This window comes from Hemicordylus capensis, chromosome 1 (assembly GCF_027244095.1).
Source record: "Hemicordylus capensis ecotype Gifberg chromosome 1, rHemCap1.1.pri, whole genome shotgun sequence".
Classification (NCBI taxonomy): domain Eukaryota; kingdom Metazoa; phylum Chordata; class Lepidosauria; order Squamata; family Cordylidae; genus Hemicordylus; species Hemicordylus capensis.
Window position 1 is genome coordinate 310,162,343 of NC_069657.1, and position 19,564 is coordinate 310,181,906.

Consider the following 19,564-nt stretch of genomic DNA (forward strand, 5'->3'; position numbering starts at 1 on the left):
GAGGGAAAAATACTTTTCAATGTCTTTCACAAGAGTAATGGCTTCCTGTAAAGTGTGCACTACAGATTACACCAGAGATCATTAATTGCAATCAAGCTATACTTTTAACTGTTCCAATCTATTTATCATTTCTTTAACTCTGGGTTACCAATTTAAGATGATTATCTGTATTCCATACACAAAGCGCTATGAAATAGAGTAGACGTAATTATACATCCAATTCCAAAGTTTCAGTTTACAGTTTGATGGATACCATGCAATCCTCATAGTTGCTTATTAATTCTCCATTCATGCACCAGCATGAAGATCCTTTATACAAAATCATAAAGGAAACTGAGTTGACTGCCACAGCATCCTGAAAAACAGTAGCTTTGTTCCAGATTGTCAGTTAACGGGACAAGTGTGAAGGAGGGGAAACTGCAAATGTAGAAGCAGCAGAAGGGGAAAGGTTGCTTGTTAAAGCTGCTGGAAGACGGAAATAAGCAGGGGGCAAGGAACAAGATGGGTCCAGCAGCAAGGAATAAGGTTGTGATGGCAGACTTTGGAAATTGAGTGGGGGGAAACACATGAGGTACAGAAACACATGCAAGCAGTTTTTCTTTGGTTCAGAAGAGATAATCTCTTAAATCAATATGGTACTTTAGTTAAAATAAGGGTTGTGCAGTGGCACGTCTATGCAAGTTTTTCATACATTTTTCATGCAGATACTAAATTCCAAGTATGTAACTACGTACACTTTTACACAAGATGTAGCATGCATAGTTTTTCTGCTTCAACTACAACAGCTGCTAGACCAGCTCATACCATCCTATATAATAAAACCCTAAGGTACCTGCGTCCGTGTCTCTTGCAGGTGTTCTGCGCATGTGTGGCGCACGCGCCGCTCCGCTGGTGAGGAGGTCGCTCAGATCCCCGGCGGCAGGGCTTAAGAGCCCGCCGCCGCCGCTACAGCCCCCAAGAGCAGCCGCTTGGATTGGGCCGCGTCTGTGGCGCCGCCCGGAGCAGCCACTCTGGTGGTGGGGAGGCCGCTCGCCGCCATGGATCCCCGGCGGCAGGGCTTAAGAGCCCTCCGCCGCCACTACAGCCCCCGGGAGCGGCCGCTCGATTATGCAGCGTCCGCGGCACCGCTGAGGGAGGCCGCACCCACGGCCTCTAAGCAGGGGGCCGCCCTTGATTCTCGGCGGGGGGGGGGGGGCTTAAGAGCCCTCCGCCGCTGCTACAGCCCCCAGCGTAACCGCTCCTATTAGGGACGTCCTCTCTCCAGCTAGTCAGAGAGAGGACTGAGCCGGCGCAGGCACGCAGCCGGCTCCCCTGTTCACAACTCTTCTAGCGCCCGTTAATGTAACGGGCTTAACAGTCACTAGTACTTCATATATAATACACGTTTTTCCCTACATGGAAATTAAATCTCAGTGCAGGGGAAAAAACATATAACACAACAATGAATAGTGGGAAATGTTCGTTTAAGTTCACTATAAAAGCTTCATTTGCTAGCAGCTATCATACTCTAACAATGTTGCTCCTTTGTAGCTCAGGAATGGTTTAAGAAATACATAGAGATGCTAAGTTTTCCTCTCAGACAAAGCTCTATTCACTTTCATAAGCCAGAACTAGATGCTGCTCATATCAAACAGGCAGTATCCACACTAGAAACTTGTGCAAATGGAAGATGTTCCACTTGCACCAGAGGGGACACTTTTCAAAGATTACTCTTACCATGTGGCACCCAAACTATGTCCACAGGGGTCCCCAACCCTCAGGCATATATTATCAAGGGATACAGGGGGCTGAGAAGAGATGGAGAATCTGTGAAAATTGCTCCCCATCCCCTGTGTAAGAGTCTTCTATTTGCACAAGCCTAAGCCTAGATATTGCCCAATGTGTCTATGACTGAAACATAGTCAAACCCTTCAAAGAAAATTCCTGTAGCATATTAAATGAGGCTTCATTTGGCAAAGCCATTTGATGAGCAGATTTAATGTATGTATATTCCATATTTTTAGCCTATGAAGTTGAAATTCACCATCAAAACTCCTGATAAAGTATGTTGGGTAGTAAAAATATAACTGTACACCTTTTGTAAGCTTAGTGGGGGGGGGCGGCTGCTACACATAAATGGTACATATGCTTACTTACCGATTACTAGTGTAAGAGAACTGAATGCTGTCTACCTTGTCCTGTGTAAACAAGATAAAAATTAACAACATGACTAAAAAATATCAATGGTTTTCAAACAAATAGCTAAGCAATTTTGAGGAGGTATTTACAGTATGAAACTCCAACTCTGATATCTTCTCTGGCTGACCTGATCCAAAGAAATAAACCCTAATGATGTGATCTGTACTTCCAGTGGCCAGAAACATTCCACCTAATAAAAACAAAAACAAAGTGTCATCACAGTTTAGCAAAGCTTGTTTACATAAACTTACATTTTCATTCCCATTCCTATTCCAATGCTTACTTTGAGAAATATACCATGACTAAAAGATGTTAACACTAAAACAATGTATTTTACTTTCAAACTCTATATTAGGATTCTAGATTATTTTTAGGGACAATTTTTAGATACAGGTGGCTCTCATTCGTGGGGGTTCTGTTCCTGCCAATTTCCACAGATAACGAAACTGCGGATATAGAAACCTTAACCCTATGGGAATGGGGGGGTTAGGCTCCTAAGCACACTGAAATATGCTGAAAATCACACGAAAAAGTGGGGCTTTTTCAGGCTTGCTCCCCAAACTTCCAAATCCTCCTTTTTTGGTTCCTTTTTAGAATGTGGGCTTTTTGTTTGTGTGTGTTTGTTTTTGCAGAAAAGAGCCACAAAATGGCAACAGGAAATGATATCAGAAGTCATTTCCAGCCACTCAAGAACCACTCAAACACGGGGTCCCTGTGACCAAACCACGGATATGCAAAAAACAAAACAAAAAAAACCCTGCTTGCTTACCTGTAACTTATGATCTTTGTGGGGAGCCATGGTAACTCGCAATGGGGTCTTCTGCGCCTGCACAGGAGGACCTCGGAAGAATCTTTAGCTCCGTTTAGGCCCTTTAAGGCATAGTGAAATTGGAGCCGTCAAGGTAGCCTATAGAACCAGCTGTGGAGCGCCTCAGTCAGTCAGTCAGTCAATTTATTATGGTCAAAAGACCTGGGTTGAAATATACACTGGCACAGTTCCACTTAAGCAGCCAGAGTTCACTGGGTGGGCCAGCAGCATTTTCTGCTTGCCATTCCCAAGAAAGTACATCTTCATTTTTCATACCTCTCCCATCACCTCAGATCCTTTCTGGCCCCTCGCTTGTTCCTTCAGACAGCTCTACAGAGCTGACTCAGACTTTATTGGAAGGGGAATCTATATCTTGTTTTAAAGTTGGAGGGAAAAGGAGACTTTGCCTGCCTCAAGTCTTGAATTCTGTGCTACAAGCGCCTCCCTCTTTGGTTCTTGAATCGGCCACTGAGAGAGAGACTGACAACATCCAGAGACAGAGGAAGACAGCAAACCATCACAGCAACACAGGTAGGTAAACGGTTCATGTCAAAAATAAGCTAGCAGAGGAGACAGCTGGGCGGGTGTTGTGAGTGACCATGGATCCCCACAGAAATCATAAGTTACAGGTAAGCAACCTGTTTATCTCTGTAGGGATCCACGGTCCCTCACAACTGAGTGAGTGACTAACTCCCGTAAAAAGGAGTTGAGTGCTAGCAGTTACAGTACTTTCTTCAAGTCAGCCTGACCAAAATTGGCCTCTGAAGCAAAACACAAGTCTATGGCATAGTGACGGACAAAGGGTCCGAGGACCAAGTGGCAACCCTGCAAATATCCTTCATACTGATGAATGAAGGGCATGATGTATGATACATGTGGGCAGCCGAGGTAGCCATGGACCCTACTGGAATTTGCCTTGATCTTGGTGAGCGGCTGAACACCTTGCTTCTTATAACAGAAAAAGATCAGTGGCACCAGCCAGTCGGACAATCTTTGTCTAAAAATGGCAAATCCTTTACTAGCTCCTGCATGGGAGATGAATAGTTTGTTAGAATGCCTGAATGCCTTTCTGCAATCCAGGAAATAAAAAAGACATCTGCGGACATCCAGGGCGTGCATAGAACGTTCAAGAGGCGTAGATGGATTACAGAAAAACGTGGGCAGCACAATGTCCTGGTTGATATGAAAGTCCAACACGATTTTAGGAAGAAAGGCAAGATCCGGACACAGAATCACCTTATCCGGGTAAAATTTAGTATATGGTGAATCAGCCCTTAGAGCAGAGAGTTCACTTGCATGTCTCAGAGACATGATTGCCACAAGGAAGGCTGGCTTTAGGCACAGAAGCTTCATGGTCAATCATAACAGCGGTTCAAAGGGGGCCTCCATGAGTGTGGGCAGCACAAGGGAGAGGCTCCAAGGCTCAACCATTGCCTACATCCGGGGGTACAAATTGTTCACCCATTTCAAGAAACATTTAGAGTCATGGTGGACAAAAACCGACTTGCCATCCCAGCCGGGGTGGCGAGCCGAGATGGCAGTGAGGTGAACTTTAAGGGAGGAGTCTGAGAGACCGAAACGCTTGAGAGAGGTGAGGTAAAGGAGTATTTGGCAGATTGAGGCCTGGAACCAGTGGATGCATAGGACATGAAACGCTTCCATTTGCACATCCCATCTTGTTGGTGCCTTTCTCTCATTTATTAGGATCTATAAAAGTTCAGCCTCTACACTGTCAGCAAGAGTGTTGGAAGGGCATGGTGTAGGATTAGACCCCCATTCCTCATGAGAAGATCCCGTTGAGGTGGGAGGCGAATGTAAGAGTCCTTGCAAAGAGCCAGGAACCAGGGTTGCCTGGGCCACTAGGGGCAGACCAGACCAGGACACACTGCATATGTTCTTGTAGTATCTTCCCCACCACACTGGACATAGCGGAAAGAGGGGAAATGCTTACCGTTATATACTCGAGTATAAGCCGATCCGAATATAAGCCGAGGTACCTAATTTTACCTAAGAAACCAAAAAACTGATTGACTCGAGTATAAGCCTAGGGTGGGAAATGCAGCAGCTACTGGTGAGTTTCAATAATCAAAATAAATTACAGGGGGACATTTTAGCACGGGCAGATAGATGACTCAAGTATAAGCCGAGGCTGATTTTTTCAGCACATTTTGGGTGCTGAAAAATTCAGCTTATACTTGAATATATATGGTACATACTGTCCTTCTACTGCAGCCTGTCCTTCCACTGCAGCTGGAAGGCATCCTCTAGGGAGTTTGGGCCGATGCCCACCCTAGAACAGAACAGAGAACACTTTGCATTTTGTGCAGTGGCAAACAACAGCAGAGACACCCCAGGAATCAAACACATGTGACAGCACAGAGTCATTTAACTCCCACTCATGGAGGATAGAAAAGGAAATATTTCGGCTCAGAGAGTCCGCCAAGATGTTATTTCCCCCCTTCATGTGTATGATGTGTGTCCTCCCATAGGGAGGATGTCAGATTTCAAGCACCATTCCCACAACTGTAATGCTAGGTTATTCAGGGACTTAGATACAGTGCCCCCCTTATGGTTCAAGTAGGTGATAGCCGTAGTGATACCTGAACCAGCTGGCCCTGGAGGACGGGCAGGATGCCTTGAAAGCAAGGAAGCCTGCCAAGATCTCCAAAAGGTTAATATGGAGCTCCTATTGCTGGGAATTCCAAAGGCCCCTTGCCCAAAGGGAACCACAGCAAGCACCCCAACCCTGCATGGAAGCATCAGTAGTGACGGATATCATAAGGTTCAATTCCTGAAAGGGGACACCTTGCACAAGGGGATCAAGCAGGGACCACCAGAGCAGGTCTCACAAAACATTCTTCAGTATGATTAACCACTTGTTTTGACAGTCTAGGTTAGGCCGAAAGACAAACAGCAGTCAGAGTTGTAGTCTCCACTTCCTCAAGAGTGCGTTCACCGCAGTTGTGGTGCACGAGTCCATAAGGCCCAGCAAAACGTTGAATTGAATGAGCCAGTTGTCACGGAGCTGCCTGGAAAGCAACCACCATGGAAGAGATTACCTGAATGCATTCTACAGGTAAGAATGCACACTTCTCGTCGGCAACCAGAATTGCTGCAATGTACTAGATGGCACCCTAGGGGGTCAGGACTGATTTCTTCAGATTGACACTGAGCCCCAGATCTGCCAGGAGTGGGAGAGAAGTTGAACAGCAGCATGGTTTAACAGCAGAGTAGACTTTTACTTTGCTGTAAAAAGCCAGTCTTTCATTCAGTTAGAGAAAAACAGAAATGCCCTGGATGCGAAAATAGGCAATGACAGCTGCCATGCACTTAGTGAAAACGCAGAATGGGAGCACTTTGTATTGGTAGACTTTAGTGTTCAGGCATAAGCGCAAGAAGCGGCGATGTCAAGGTCTTACAGAGATGTGGAAATAAGCATCCTTCAGATCTAAAGATGAAAACCACTCCTCCCACAGCACTGGTAAAGTCAACTGTAGAGAAATCATGAGAAATTTGGATGTTTGGAGAAACTTGTTCAGTTCTTGCAAGTCTAAGATGCGGTGGAGCCCACCATCATGCTCGGGGACCTGGAAGTATCTGGAGTAGAAACCAGTGTGTCTCAAGGAAGTTAGAACTGGTTCTATGGCATCCTTTTGGAGAAGTGAAGAAATTTCTTCTTCAAGGGTAGGAGTTGTGTGGGTGTATTTTATGCCCACATGGGCAGGTAGAGAGTCAAATTCAACATCACAATCTCTGGCCACTATGCACAACAACCAGGAATCTGATGTCACAAAGCCAGGAAGGAAGGGGGCAAGATGGGTGCCAGGTGAAGGAATAGGGAGACACACTTCCAGGTCCGAAATATTAAAAAGACTGCTTGGGTTGTTCCTGAGACTTGGACTTTTGTTAGCCCTTCTGTCGCTGATGGAAGAGGTGCCTGTTATTATATTATTATTATTATTATTATTATTATTATTATTATTATTATTATTATTATTATTATTATTATTTCTTCAATTTCTACACTGCCCTTCCAAAAATAGCTCAGGGCAGTTTACAAAGAGAAATAACAAATAAATAAGATGGCTCCCTGTCCCCAAAGGGCTCACACTCTAAAATGAAACATAAGATAGACACCTGCAACAATCACTGGAAGTACTGTGCTGGGGGTGGATAGGGCCAGTTACTATCCCCCTGCTAAATAAAGAGAATCACCACAGTAAAAGGTGCCTCTTTGCCCAGTTAGCAGGGGTTAGAACCAAATGGGTTCTAAAACCAAAAGGGAAGGTCGATGGTAACCACCTCTATCTTGAGAAGGCTGGGGCTAGTAACTCTGTTTGAAAGCAGGACAATATCTCTGATAAGACGGCCGGGACTGCACAAAGGTCTTAGCAGTATAGCACAACTTCTTAAGCTTCTCCATCATTTTGTCAGTGTCCTTTGAAAACAATCCCTGGCCCTATCCACCCCCAGCACAGTACCTCCAGTGACTGTTGCTGGTGTCTATCTTATGTTTCTTTTAGATTGTGAGCCCTTTGGGGACAGAGTTCCATCTTATTTATTTATTATTTCTCTGTGTAAACTGCCCTGAGCCTTTTTTGGAAGGGCGGTATAGAAATCGTAATATCATCATCATCATCATCATCATCATCATCATCATCATCATCGTGCAGCTGGTATAGTCGGCTTCATCAAGGGGTCAGTCAGTTGCACATTCAAGAGGTCTGTTATATCCCACCTGAGAATCATAGATTTCCAGAACCTGTATTCCTGAAAATCATAAGATAAGGCAGGTGAATTATACAGGGAACAGGAGCGAAGGCATTCTCTAGCTCTGAGACGTGGTGAGTCAAAGGCCCCCTGGAGAACTATTATAGTCGAGGGGGTCGATAGGAACATGGGAGGCAAAGAAGTGGAATCTTTCCCTCCAGGGCAAAGCTGAAGGGCACTTTGGTTTCAAAGAGAAGAGACCACCTGTCAGCATCTAAGGAATTAGCATAGGTGACTCTGGTTCATCAGTATCAAGTCCCTGTGACAGGGTGAAACCTTTATAAGTAGAACCTGATGGAGTAGAATTTGCAGATCCAACAAGGCATTCCAGCTCTTGACGCAGTAGGGTTTGCAACGCTGGGGAATCTAAAGGCGGCATTTCTGGATGATCCGGAGAGTGATGGGAAGGTGACTGGGCAGATGTTGAAGTTTGTGAAACAACAATGGGCAATGGTGGCAATGAAAAAATAGGTGAAAGTTCAAGAGCAGCTGTAGTGGCTATTGGCACCAACAGCGACGAAAAAATTCTGGGCGTCGACAGCAAAACTCTCAAAGATGAAAGCCTCAGCACCAAATGCAAAGGAGCTGACGTCAACAGGGCCGACGCCAAGTGAAATGGCACCAAAGATCAGGTTACAGGTTACTCACCTATAATGTTGGTTCTTCGAGTAGTCATCTGTACGTCTACACATATGGGCTATGCGCCTGCACAGAGACCACATCAGAATCTAACAAGCTTGATTTCTTCTGCTATATGTGGCTGCGCCACTCCTCATCCCCTCAGTCACAGAGTCAAGCTTCAGCGACCCAAGCAGGGAGGACAGAAGGGTGTGTAGAAGTACAGATGACCACTAGAAGAATCAATGTTACAGGTGAGTAACCTGTAGTTCTTCGACATGGTCTCAATAGTAAAAACTATTCAATAGTGGAGACTATCCCCCGGGACATGGATTGGGCCGAGACCTGAAGCCCTTTCCGCAGCCCATTGTACAAAACAAACAAAGAAGGGGACTTCCTCCACTCAGCAGATCTCTGCACCTAAAAAGACAGAGCCCTACGTACATCCAAATGGGGCAACTGCCTCTACGCATCCAGAAAGAACATGGGCAAAGTGAGTGAGGATGAGCAGTGAAACATGGACACTTCCTTAGGCAGGAACTTGACATACGTCCTGAGTACTATCTTGTCCTTATGGAACTGCAGGTACAGTTGGTCAGCCCGCAAGGCCCGCAACTCACTAACCCTCCTGGCGGAGGTAATGGCCACCAAAAAAGCAGCCTTCCAAGTCAGGAGATGATGGTCAATAGAAGTCAAAGGCTCAAAGGGTGGCCTTAGCAGACCAGCCAGAACCATGGACAGATCCCAGGCCGGTGACATGACCGGATCAACTGGAAACAAGTGTTGAAGACCTTTCACGAAACTTTTAACCACCAGATCTTTGAACCATGAAATCCGATCAGAGGGAGAACAGGCAACAATGGCAGTCAAATATACCTTAAGGGAGGCAATTTGCAACCCAGAATCCTTAAGGGACAACAGATAATTACAAATGTCCTGTACAGACAGATTACAGGCATCAAACTCATGCAGGGTGGCAAAGGACACAAAGCGAGTCCACTTGTGATTATAAGACTTCCATGCAGACGGCTTCCTAGCAGCCACCAACACCTCTCGCAGTCTCAAGGGGAAGTCAGGAGGACCCACCACGCAGTCAAGTGGAGGTACTAAACATCTGGGTGTAGCACCTGCCCCTGTTCCTGAGACAACAGGTCCGGCCGGACAGGTAGACATGTCGAAGCCACCGCTAGGTTCGTCAGAGCCGGAAACCAAGGCCTCCTGAGCCACCACAAGGCGATCAGGATAGCCTTGGCTCGATCCACTCGCAGCTTGCGCAGGTTTCTGGGAAGAAGTGGGAACAGAGAGAACACGTACAGGAGAGGTCCTGCCCAGGACCGGACAAAGGCATCTCCTGCAAAGCCCTCGCCTACTCCCCCTGTGGAGCAGTAAAAGGGACATTGTGCAGTTTCCTGGGAAGCAAACAGGTCCAGACTTGGAACTCCCTAATCCACTAAGATTATTATTATTATCTCTTGTTTACACAGTCAGACAGGTGTTATTGACTGGTTTGTTTTATCCAGACATCGAGTCCTTCCCAAGGACCTGGGATGCCAGAATTTTATCATCAGTACTGTTGGTTATTATAAATATCATCGCAAAATATAGGCTGTTCCCAGTAAAGCTGCTTTTTGTAATTGGCTGATGGTGATTTCTGTGGCCCCTATGGTGTTGTGGTGTTCTTCAAGGTCTTTTGGAACTGCACCCAGGGCGCCAATTACCACTGGGATTATTTTGGTCTTTTTCTGCCACAGCCTTTCAATTTCAATAATAATAATAATAATAATAATAATAATAATAATAATAATAATAATAATAAATTACTACTACTACTACTAATAGTACTACTACTACAACATTTATATCCCGCTCTTCCTCCAAGGAGCCCAGAGTGGTGTACTACATGCTTGAGTTTCTCTTTCACAACGACCCTGTGAAGTAGGTTAGGCTGAGAGAGAAGTGACTGGCCCAGATTCACCCAGCTAGTTTCATGGCTGAATGGGGATTTGAACTCAGGTCTCCCCAGTCCTAGTCCAGCACTCTAACCACTACATTATGCTGGCTCTTGAGATGTCCCTCAAAACACCCTGATGCAGCATCCACTCGTGGGAGACCATGGTTGACCTGCTCAGGGCATCTGCCTGAACATTTAGGACACCTTGGATATGCACCGCCTGGGGTGGCACCCCACTGTCCAGGCACCAATGCCACAGATCCATGGCCAGAGACATAAGGCTCCTTGAGGAAGTGCCACCCTGGTGATTGAGGTAGGCCTTCGCCATCATTAGAACCTAAGTGCTGGATGCCATGTGGCCCAACAGGCGTTGTACGGAGCGCAAGGTATGCAGGGCTCCGGCGAAGACTACTGCCAATCTCTAAAGAGTCTTGATACGGGCCTCTGGGAGAAAGACCTTTTCTAAGGTCGTGTCGGATATCAGTCCAATGAACTGAATATGCCAAGTAGGTTCCATCTGAGACTTTTTGAAGTTTATCTGGAACCCCAACTCCTGGAGAATATCAATCATGATCTCGAGGGCCTCCAAGGCCGCCTGTTCTGTACTCGCCATGACCAGCCAATCGCCGAAGTACAGCAGTACTTGCGGGCCATGTTCTTGTAGGAACGCCACCACCAGGACCAGGCACTTCGTGAAAACGCGAGGAGCAATAGTGAAACCAAATGGGAATGCCTTGAATTGATAGGAGATCCCTCCTATCTGGAACCACAGGAAGCTACTAAGTTGAGGCCTTATGGACACATGATAGTATGTGTTTTAAATCCAGTGAGACCATCCAGATGTCCCTGTCCAAGACGGTCATGATGGTAGGCACTGATAGCATCCAGAATCTTTTGTAGACCAGATGCCTGCTCAAAGCCCTGAGGTCTAAGGCAGGGCGCTCACCGCCGTCCGGCTTTGGCACCAGGAAATACCTGGAGTAGAACCCAGGACTGTCTGGATTTGACACAACCTCGATGGTGTCCTTCTCTAGGAGAGAGGTGACCTCCTGGTCCAACTCTGGGGTACAAGGGGTCACCACCGTCCCAGATACGGGTTGCGGACCGCAGAACTCCAGGGCGTAGCCCAAATGTACTACTTTAGGGACCCACTGGTGCGTAGTCACCTTGTCCCAACTCGCCGTAAACCGACACAGGCGGGTTACAAGGTGTCCCAAGCCATAGTTCCTTTGGTGGAACGCTAGGGTGAGGTTTCTGAAAGGCCAGCTTATTGTGTTGTCCCCCCAATTTGTGTCTGAGGGGGAACTTGTTGCTCCGAAAGGACCGTTTGGAAGGCGACTGGTGATGAGCTGGTGCTCTCTGTGTCAGACCATTTGGAAGCTCTCTGTAGCTTTGGCAATAGAGAGCTATAGGACATGGATCGTGTGGTGTTCTGCAACTTTTACACTTTCTGAAACGTGTCATCTTTTTGTTCCGAGAACAGGCTAGAGCCCTCAAAGGGCAAGTCCTCCACCCTGGCACGAGCCTCATAGTGAAGGCCAGATGACCTAAGCCAAACGTGGTGTCGAAGTGCCACAGACGTGGCCATCACTTTAGCAGCACACTCCATGGAGTGATGGCAAGAATACAGTTCCTGCTTGCAGACTTGCATGGCCTCCTTCAGAAATGACTTTGCAGGATCCCACTTATCCTGAGGAAGGAGATCCAGGAAAAGACCCACTTTCTCCCACAAGAAGTGGTTATATCTAGCATTATATGCCTGACAGTTGGCCACACACAAGTGCAAGGCTGCAGCAGAATAAAGTGTTCTCCCAAAGGAGTCCAATTTCTTGCCTTCTTTATCACCTAGGGTCAACTGGCTATGACCCCTGGACCTCTAAAGAGGTATCTATGGCGACAGAGTTCGGGATAGGGTGACTTTTCAAAAAGGCTGTATCCTCCTAGAATTGCACCCTGTAGAAGTTCTCCAGGTGCTATTCAGCTGAGAGAGCATATTAGGCTTCTTCCAGTGGGCTTTCACCACTTTCAACAAGGCCAGGTTGAAGGGCAAGGCAGCAGGCACCCTGACCTCCGAATCAATCAGGCTGAACAGGGGGTTCAGCTCCCCTTCTTGAAGGGTACCAATATTCACCCCCAGAGCCGCTGCCATAAGGGTCACATAGGCAGTATAAATTTTCAGGTCCTCTGACAGAGAAACTGGCTTTGAATCCAAGTGGAGATCAAGCGGGGACAAACCCAGTGAGACAGCCTCCAATTCCTGCGAACTATCATCGCTGTCCGACGTAGGGTCCTCTGGGACCGACTGGTCCTGAGGCACAGGGGACAAGCTTGATGGGGAACTGGGCATATCAGTCAGGTGGACCAGCTCTGGGACCGAAGGTTCTGGCAGCGACCGCCAATCTGGAACTGTCTCTTGGTACAGCTTTGATACGGACATGAACTCTCCAGCACAATCCTCCCAGTCCCGAGGCGAACGACGCAGAGAGCGGGAACACAGTCGCCCCTCTATATGTGTGGGGGACATCTGGCCAGTCCTCGGTACCAAAGGCTGCCAATACTCAAGGCCTTCCGGATGGCAAGACCCATAACAGGATTGAACGTAGTCTGAGCTGCCGTCCACCCCGTAGCAATCATAGGAACCAGGTTCCTGACAGCAGGAGCTGTAGACACGCTCCAATTCCAAAAGAGGGGAACGATACTCCATGGTGTGATAACTATCCCGATAATCCCAAGACAGATCCTGCCGATAAGTCGAGGATCGCTCTTCTTGGTATCGACGTGGGAGTGACCTACGTCTAGGAATCCACAAAGCGTTGGGATCAAACTCAGGTGGAGCGTAGGCTTCTTCCTCAGCTGAAGCGCAGTCGGGTTCCCTTGCTGCAACTGAGTCCAAACCCCCTGACGGCACAGGTGAAGCAGGATGCGTCGATACTGAGAGTTTTTGCACTGAGCGGAGCGACACCATCTTGGCCTTCTTAGAGGTCAGGACTGGCGATCCCTTGGAGTCCATCAATCCCGTCCGCTTAGTGGCTTGAGTTTGATCTTGATCCACTGGAGAGTGCTCCTGAGTCTTAGACTTATTCTTCTTTGTCTTTACCCCTGATGAATTCGGGAGGGGGGGGAAGGTGTCGCAGAAGCTGCCTGAAGCTGATAAGAGGGGAGCTCCTCTGACCGCGCCCTATCACTTGACGCTGCCCAAGGTCAAGTGTCCGAGGGCGATGATCTCAATACCAGGACCTGGTCCTCCATGGTATGGTCTGCCGACATCGAGGCAACCGTTTTCAGAGACTGATTAACTTTTAAGGCTTCCAAAGAACCGAGAGCCAAATCCCACAGGGCAGCACGCAAGTAAGAAGCCCTATTCCTGCAAGCCTGCTTAGTAAACTTCTGGCAATGCAGGCAGGTCTCAACAATGTGGGACTCCCCCAAACACAAGAGGCACTCCACATGCGTATCGGGGGAGGGAAGCTTCAATCTGCAGCTGATACACTTTTAAAAGTTCTTCGTACCTGGCATACACATTGAGGGCCAGCAGGCCACCACGCTCCGTCGCAGGTGGGACCGGAGTTCGACGGAAAGACCGTTAAAAGAAAAACGCAAAAGTGAAAGAAACGCAACTGCGCAAAGAGAAAAACAAAGGACAACTAGAGACAGCAGAAGAAACAGGAGAAAAACAACCAGACTACCAGAGTGAACAAGTTGCTGAAAGCTGAAAGACACCACAATGTTCGCTGAAGCACTGACAAAGAAAGACTGAGAAGATGATGAGTGGTGCAGCCGCATATAGCGGCTGGGGGAGGGGTTCCCGCCCAAAGCAGGAGAAATCGAGCTTGTTAGATTCTGACGTGGTCTCTGCACAGGCACATAGCCCATATGTGAAGAAGACAGAGACTATGTCGAAGGACAGGACGTAGAGCTGGAGCCAATCGATATCAATGCAGAAAAAGTGGAAAGTCCCGGTGCCGACAATGTCGGAGCAGTAGTCTTAGAAGATGAGGGAAGAGGCAAGTGCGAGACACCAGGCTGAACCAATGATGGCAATGGATTCTTCTCTGAGGACTGAGTTGAGCCTCTCAGCACCAAGCCTAGCATCAAGTGAAACATAGCCAGCATTGATGCCACTGCGGTCAAGGTTGCAAACGGAGTATGTTTTTCCTTTTTCTTGTGGCACTCCCCCAACACGGAATGATGGTGATCGTGCTTACGTTTATGCAATCACTCCCGTCCTCTTTCTTAAGGTCTTTTAAAGGCAGTCAAGTCAGAGGTCGATGGTGCCAAAGTCGATGCCGATGGCACCAATAGACCAGTTGCCGAAGTTTTCAGTGGGGATGAGGTTTTTGGCAAATATCCTGGGCAAAGGATATTTCATACAAAGATGCTTTGAGGCAAAGTTCCTAACTTAGGCAGGTTTTCTTTTAAAAAGATAGACACACTTTACAAGCACTGGTGCTATGCGAGTCACCCAAGCATATGAGGCAATCAGAATGCCCATCAGAGGAAGGCATAGTGCCCTTACAAGGAGCACAGCACTTAAAACCTTTAGCAGCGGACATAGCCAAATCCCCAAAACAGTCCAGAGTCAGCCAAAAATTCAGAAGTAAAATGCCTAAGCCAAAAGGGAACAACTAAATCAAAGCCGAGAAACAGTCCCGAGGTCAGAAAAGCCGGGTTAGAAATCAGTAAAAAAAATACAGAAAGAATAGTCAAGAACAGTCCGTAGTCAGCCAGAAAGACAAAATAGATATATGATGATTTCAATCTCTTACAAGAATGAGGGAAAACAGGAGCAGATCATTCTCGGGGAAATGTGAGCAGTGGACAAGAAGGAACTGAAGATGGAGGTGCTCTACAGCCGGTTCTATAGGCTCCCTTGAAGGCTCCAATATCACTACGCCTTAAAGGGTTGGAGCACTTAAATGGAGCTAAAGATTCCGCTGAGGTCCTCCTGCGTAGGCACAGAAGACACAGTTGTGAGGGCCCTTGGGTCCCTACAGAGATCTGCGGGTAGCAAGGGCCACCTGCAACTCCTAAGCACGTGATTCTGCATATTTTAGAAATTAAGTTTTCAGAACAACAGAGAATATAGGTTCACTATCTAAGCAACTGTTAAGAATGCTGCTGCTTAATGTGAAATTGCAATCCTTTGATTACCACTGCTCTCCTTAAGACATCTCCCTACAACAAATTATCTGTTTATCAGATGCAACTCAATTGCCTAGAATGTCCATGTAGATTAATATATTAGCAAATCAAGCAAAACATTCAGTTATAAATACTGATTTTTCATTCTATTACAACAATGCTAACTAATATTTAAAAAGGGGAGGGGAGACTTTACCAGCACTAAAAGAAGAGCAGATCATTTGGACTCCAGGTCTTGGACGTTCTGTAAACTTTGTTGGCCTTGGACTAAGGTTAAAAAAAAAAAAGCAATTAAATGCATGAAAGCAAACGAACTAGTCAGTACCTCAAAAATAAGGGATTACACTAAACAGGAAGGAGCATGCTGCTATTCAGTCATGCTTACTACTTACACAAGCCAAAATACATTAAAGCAGAATTAAGAAAGGATTATTCATTCAGTTTTGAAAAGTGGACACAATACGCTAACTTTTTAAATATAATTCATGTACCAAAAATCTCAATTACATAGAAAAAGCTAGATATTGGCTTAGATCCAAAGAGTTTCTTTATGAGCAAATGGTAGGGATGTAAATATCTTTTAATATACAGTATTAAACATTTAAACTGCTTTATTATCCTTTATTCATTTAATCATTAATGCGGTCAACTCGGAATAAAAACTACCACCCACCACCACCCCAGTTAGGAAAAAACCTGCCCACAGCTGAAAGTGTCTCTATCGTTCATGTTTAAAATGTATGGAGTGCTAGCTTCTATTAGCTCCCTTACACTGTCATTGCTGTCACATTTTGATAGTGTGGAAGAAGATATAGCAATCAAACCAGGCTGTTTAAATGTTTACTGAGATGGCTTACCAGTGAAACAAACAGTTAAATGTTTAACTAGTTAGCTTTTAACATAGTAGAAGGCAACTAACTTTATCTAAAGCAGAAAAAGAAGAATGCATGTAAATGATCCTAAAGCATTTCCAAAGTATTAACAGGATAAAATTCTTCAAACTTTCCTAGAGTTAGGGAGTTACTACATCCACTGCCACCTATTTTCTACTACACACAAACCAATGTAAATTAGAAACTATAGCAAAAAAACCCCAAAAACCTAGTTTCTAAACACTACTCAAAAACAACTGCCACCTTTCTGAGCTCCCTTTAATTTTTCATAACATACGCACTTAACATTATGCAAGATAGTAACTAACTTTATTTTAAGGGTGCCGGCATCCCACAACCAAAAGCATATTGTGCCATCTGCCCCAGTCGAAGACAGGAATCGCTTTGAGCCACTGCACAGTGGGGAAAACTGAAAAACAAAATTATTTTAATTCTTCTAGTTTTACCTAGCAGTGAAAACAAGTGATCCAAATAACTCAGTATAAAATGAAATTTCTATCATAATTATCATTTCTATAAAGTTACTTAAGTCAACCGCACACAAAAAACATAAGAATCCTGTCACAAAGAACATACAGAGGCATATCTCACCATTTACAGACTCACCATCTGTGGTTTCATATATCCGCGGTTGGGTAATGGACAGCCGACCTCGGCATACGCGGAGAAAAACGGGAAAATAAGGGATTTGGGTATCCGCAGGTCAGAGGTGGGCAGAAATGACCTTGGAGATAATTTCCAGCCACCATTTTGAGGCTCGTTTGAAGAAGAAGAAAATCCACAATTTTCTGCTGATTTTCAGGGAGTGCATCATTGGACTCCTGAAGTCCCATTGAGCACAGGAGAGTGCTTTATTTGGCCCATTTTCACTTTTGAAAAATTTTGGGGTGATATTTCTGAGGTCTGGGAACCTAAACCCCGCGATCCCATAGACTCAATGCCTCATTATCCACGGTTTCGTTACCCATGGTAACCTGCGGGAATGGAACCCACATGGATAATGAGGTCTTCCTGTACATGCTTTTGTCTAGGGCTAAAACACTTGATATGTATTTAAGAGAACACCTTCTTTGTTAAGAACCCCGCCGCCCACTAAGATCTTCAGGGGAGGTTCGTCTGAGGGTGCCACCAGCACATCTGGTGACAATTCAAAGGAGAGCCTTCTCTGTAGTTGCCTCAGAGCTGTGGAACACACGTCCTGCTGAGATTAGAGCTGCTCCATCCCTGTTAGCTTTTAGAAATCATCTAAAGATACATATCTTCAGCCAAGCTTTTTAGCGATTTGGTAGTTTTTATGGATGTTTAGTTAAAATTTCTTGGTTTTATTGCTGTAAACCACTTAAGAGAATTTTGTAGTGGGTGGTATACAAATGTGTTAAATAAATAAATATCTAAGTATGCCGAAACACTTAAAATTATCAAAGACCTTGCCGTGTATTTGTCAGATACCCTAGACTTCTATGGGACTGCATGTAACAGTATGTACCTTTCAATAGATAGATAGATACTTTTCAAAATGTCATCACATAATCCATTTTCCATAATCTTTTGCAATACTGTTTCCTTGCTATATTTTGTATATGATGAATATTTATATACTGCTTTTCAACCAAAGTCCCCTAAGCAGTTTACAAAGATATAAATGAATAAAATGGCTCTTTGTCCCCAAAGGGTTCAAAATCTAAAAAAGCAATATAAGATAGACACCAGCAACAGCCACTGGACAGATGCTCTGCTGGGGATCGATGGGGCCAGTTGCTCTCCCCCTGCTAAATAAAGAGAATCACCACTTTTAAAAGGTGCCCCTTTGTTCAGCTAGCAGGGGATTGTATTGTATTTTTGTGTGTGTTGTGATTTCATGTGTTGTATGTGTTTTTACTCGTCGTTTTAATGTGTTGTGAGCTGCCCAGATAACAATTTGTTATGGGGGTGCAGTGTTCCCTCTAATGCATGCGCATGTGTGTGTGCGCACACATTTTTTGATATCCACTCAGTTTGTTTTAGATCCCGCTCAGGTTTAATCAGGAAGGTTCCACTATGAATGCATGTGTGCGCACACTGCCTTGATACTGCCACCCAGAACAAAACTCATTCTGCACACAGAAGAAAACAATTAGAGAAAACATTTACGGGGTGACTAACAAATAAAGTTTATGTTTATTTTTAATATTGTTATTGCTGCTAGAACATCCTATCGAAGGAAGAAAATTACCTGTAGTGATGTTATGGATGCACTGTGGCCTTGCAAGACAGCCAGAGGAGCACATGTTCGGAGACACCAAACTCTGATCATCTTGTCACAGCTTCCTGCAGCAATCATGGTATTCTCATAATTAACGGCCATGTCAGATATTTCAGCTGCATGTCCTCTTAAAGTAGCAAGCAGTCTTCCATCATCTGTTGCCCAGATTTTCACAAGACAATCATCAGAACCCTAAAAATAGATCAACCAGCACAAATATTAATTAAAATTAACAGCACTTAGACTTTTGCTACCCTATGCCATACACAAACTGATGTGGATTAAATGAGCCCTTTGCCCAAGCAGAAGGCACTTCGGCTAATGCAAAGAATCCAATACTGCAATCTTATATGCATTTACCTGCATTAGTATCATTGAACAGAGGGACCTGCTTCTGATTAAACATGCATACGATTGTACCACAGGTGGCTTGCAATAATAGAAACTAGCTGAACTCGCACACAGCATCTGTGAGGTAGTTTACTCACTTTTAGGGGTTTTGTTGGGAGAATTTGATTGGTTGGTTGTTTCTTCTACACTCCCTCCCCGCCTTCTTCCCCAGTCTCTCTTCCTGCCCTCCCTCCCCCACCTCCTTCCCCAGTCTCTCTTCCTGCCCTCCCTCCAGCCAGCTCCTGCCCCAGTCTTGCTTCTCGGCCTCCATCAGCAGCCGCCCGCCCACTTCCCCAAGCAGACCACTGCCAGCCTCACGCTTCCCTAAGCTGCCAGCCACCTTGCTTCCCCAAACAGCCCACCGCTCTCAAGTCGCGAGTGGTGCCCAGCCAATCCGGCATCTCCGCGGCTCAGCCAATCAACTGAGTGCCGGGATGCACTCTCTGCGCCTCAGGATGGGCACATCTACGAGGATTAAATATAAAGATACTAGCTGACCCCGCAAAGAACATCTATGTGCTCGTTGGGGCTGGAGGTTCCCCCTTCCCCCACACCTTCTCAGTCACCCTCTT

General features: G+C 45.8%; 1 protein-coding gene across 5 annotated transcripts in view; it reads right to left on the minus strand.

Annotated features, from left to right (window-relative positions):
* Positions 1-19,564, minus strand: part of PHIP (pleckstrin homology domain interacting protein) — a 207,055-nt gene that overhangs the window by 102,902 nt on the left and 84,589 nt on the right. For all 5 annotated transcript variants that reach the window (XM_053287002.1, XM_053286999.1, XM_053287000.1 and 2 more), the window contains 5 exons: positions 18,573-18,794; positions 16,669-16,769; positions 15,664-15,734; positions 2,268-2,368; positions 2,137-2,177 (listed from right to left, as the gene is read on the minus strand). In XM_053287002.1, the coding sequence (XP_053142977.1) occupies positions 2,137-2,177; positions 2,268-2,368; positions 15,664-15,734; positions 16,669-16,769; positions 18,573-18,794 (536 nt within the window). The remainder of the gene's footprint in view (positions 1-2,136; positions 2,178-2,267; positions 2,369-15,663; positions 15,735-16,668; positions 16,770-18,572; positions 18,795-19,564) is intronic.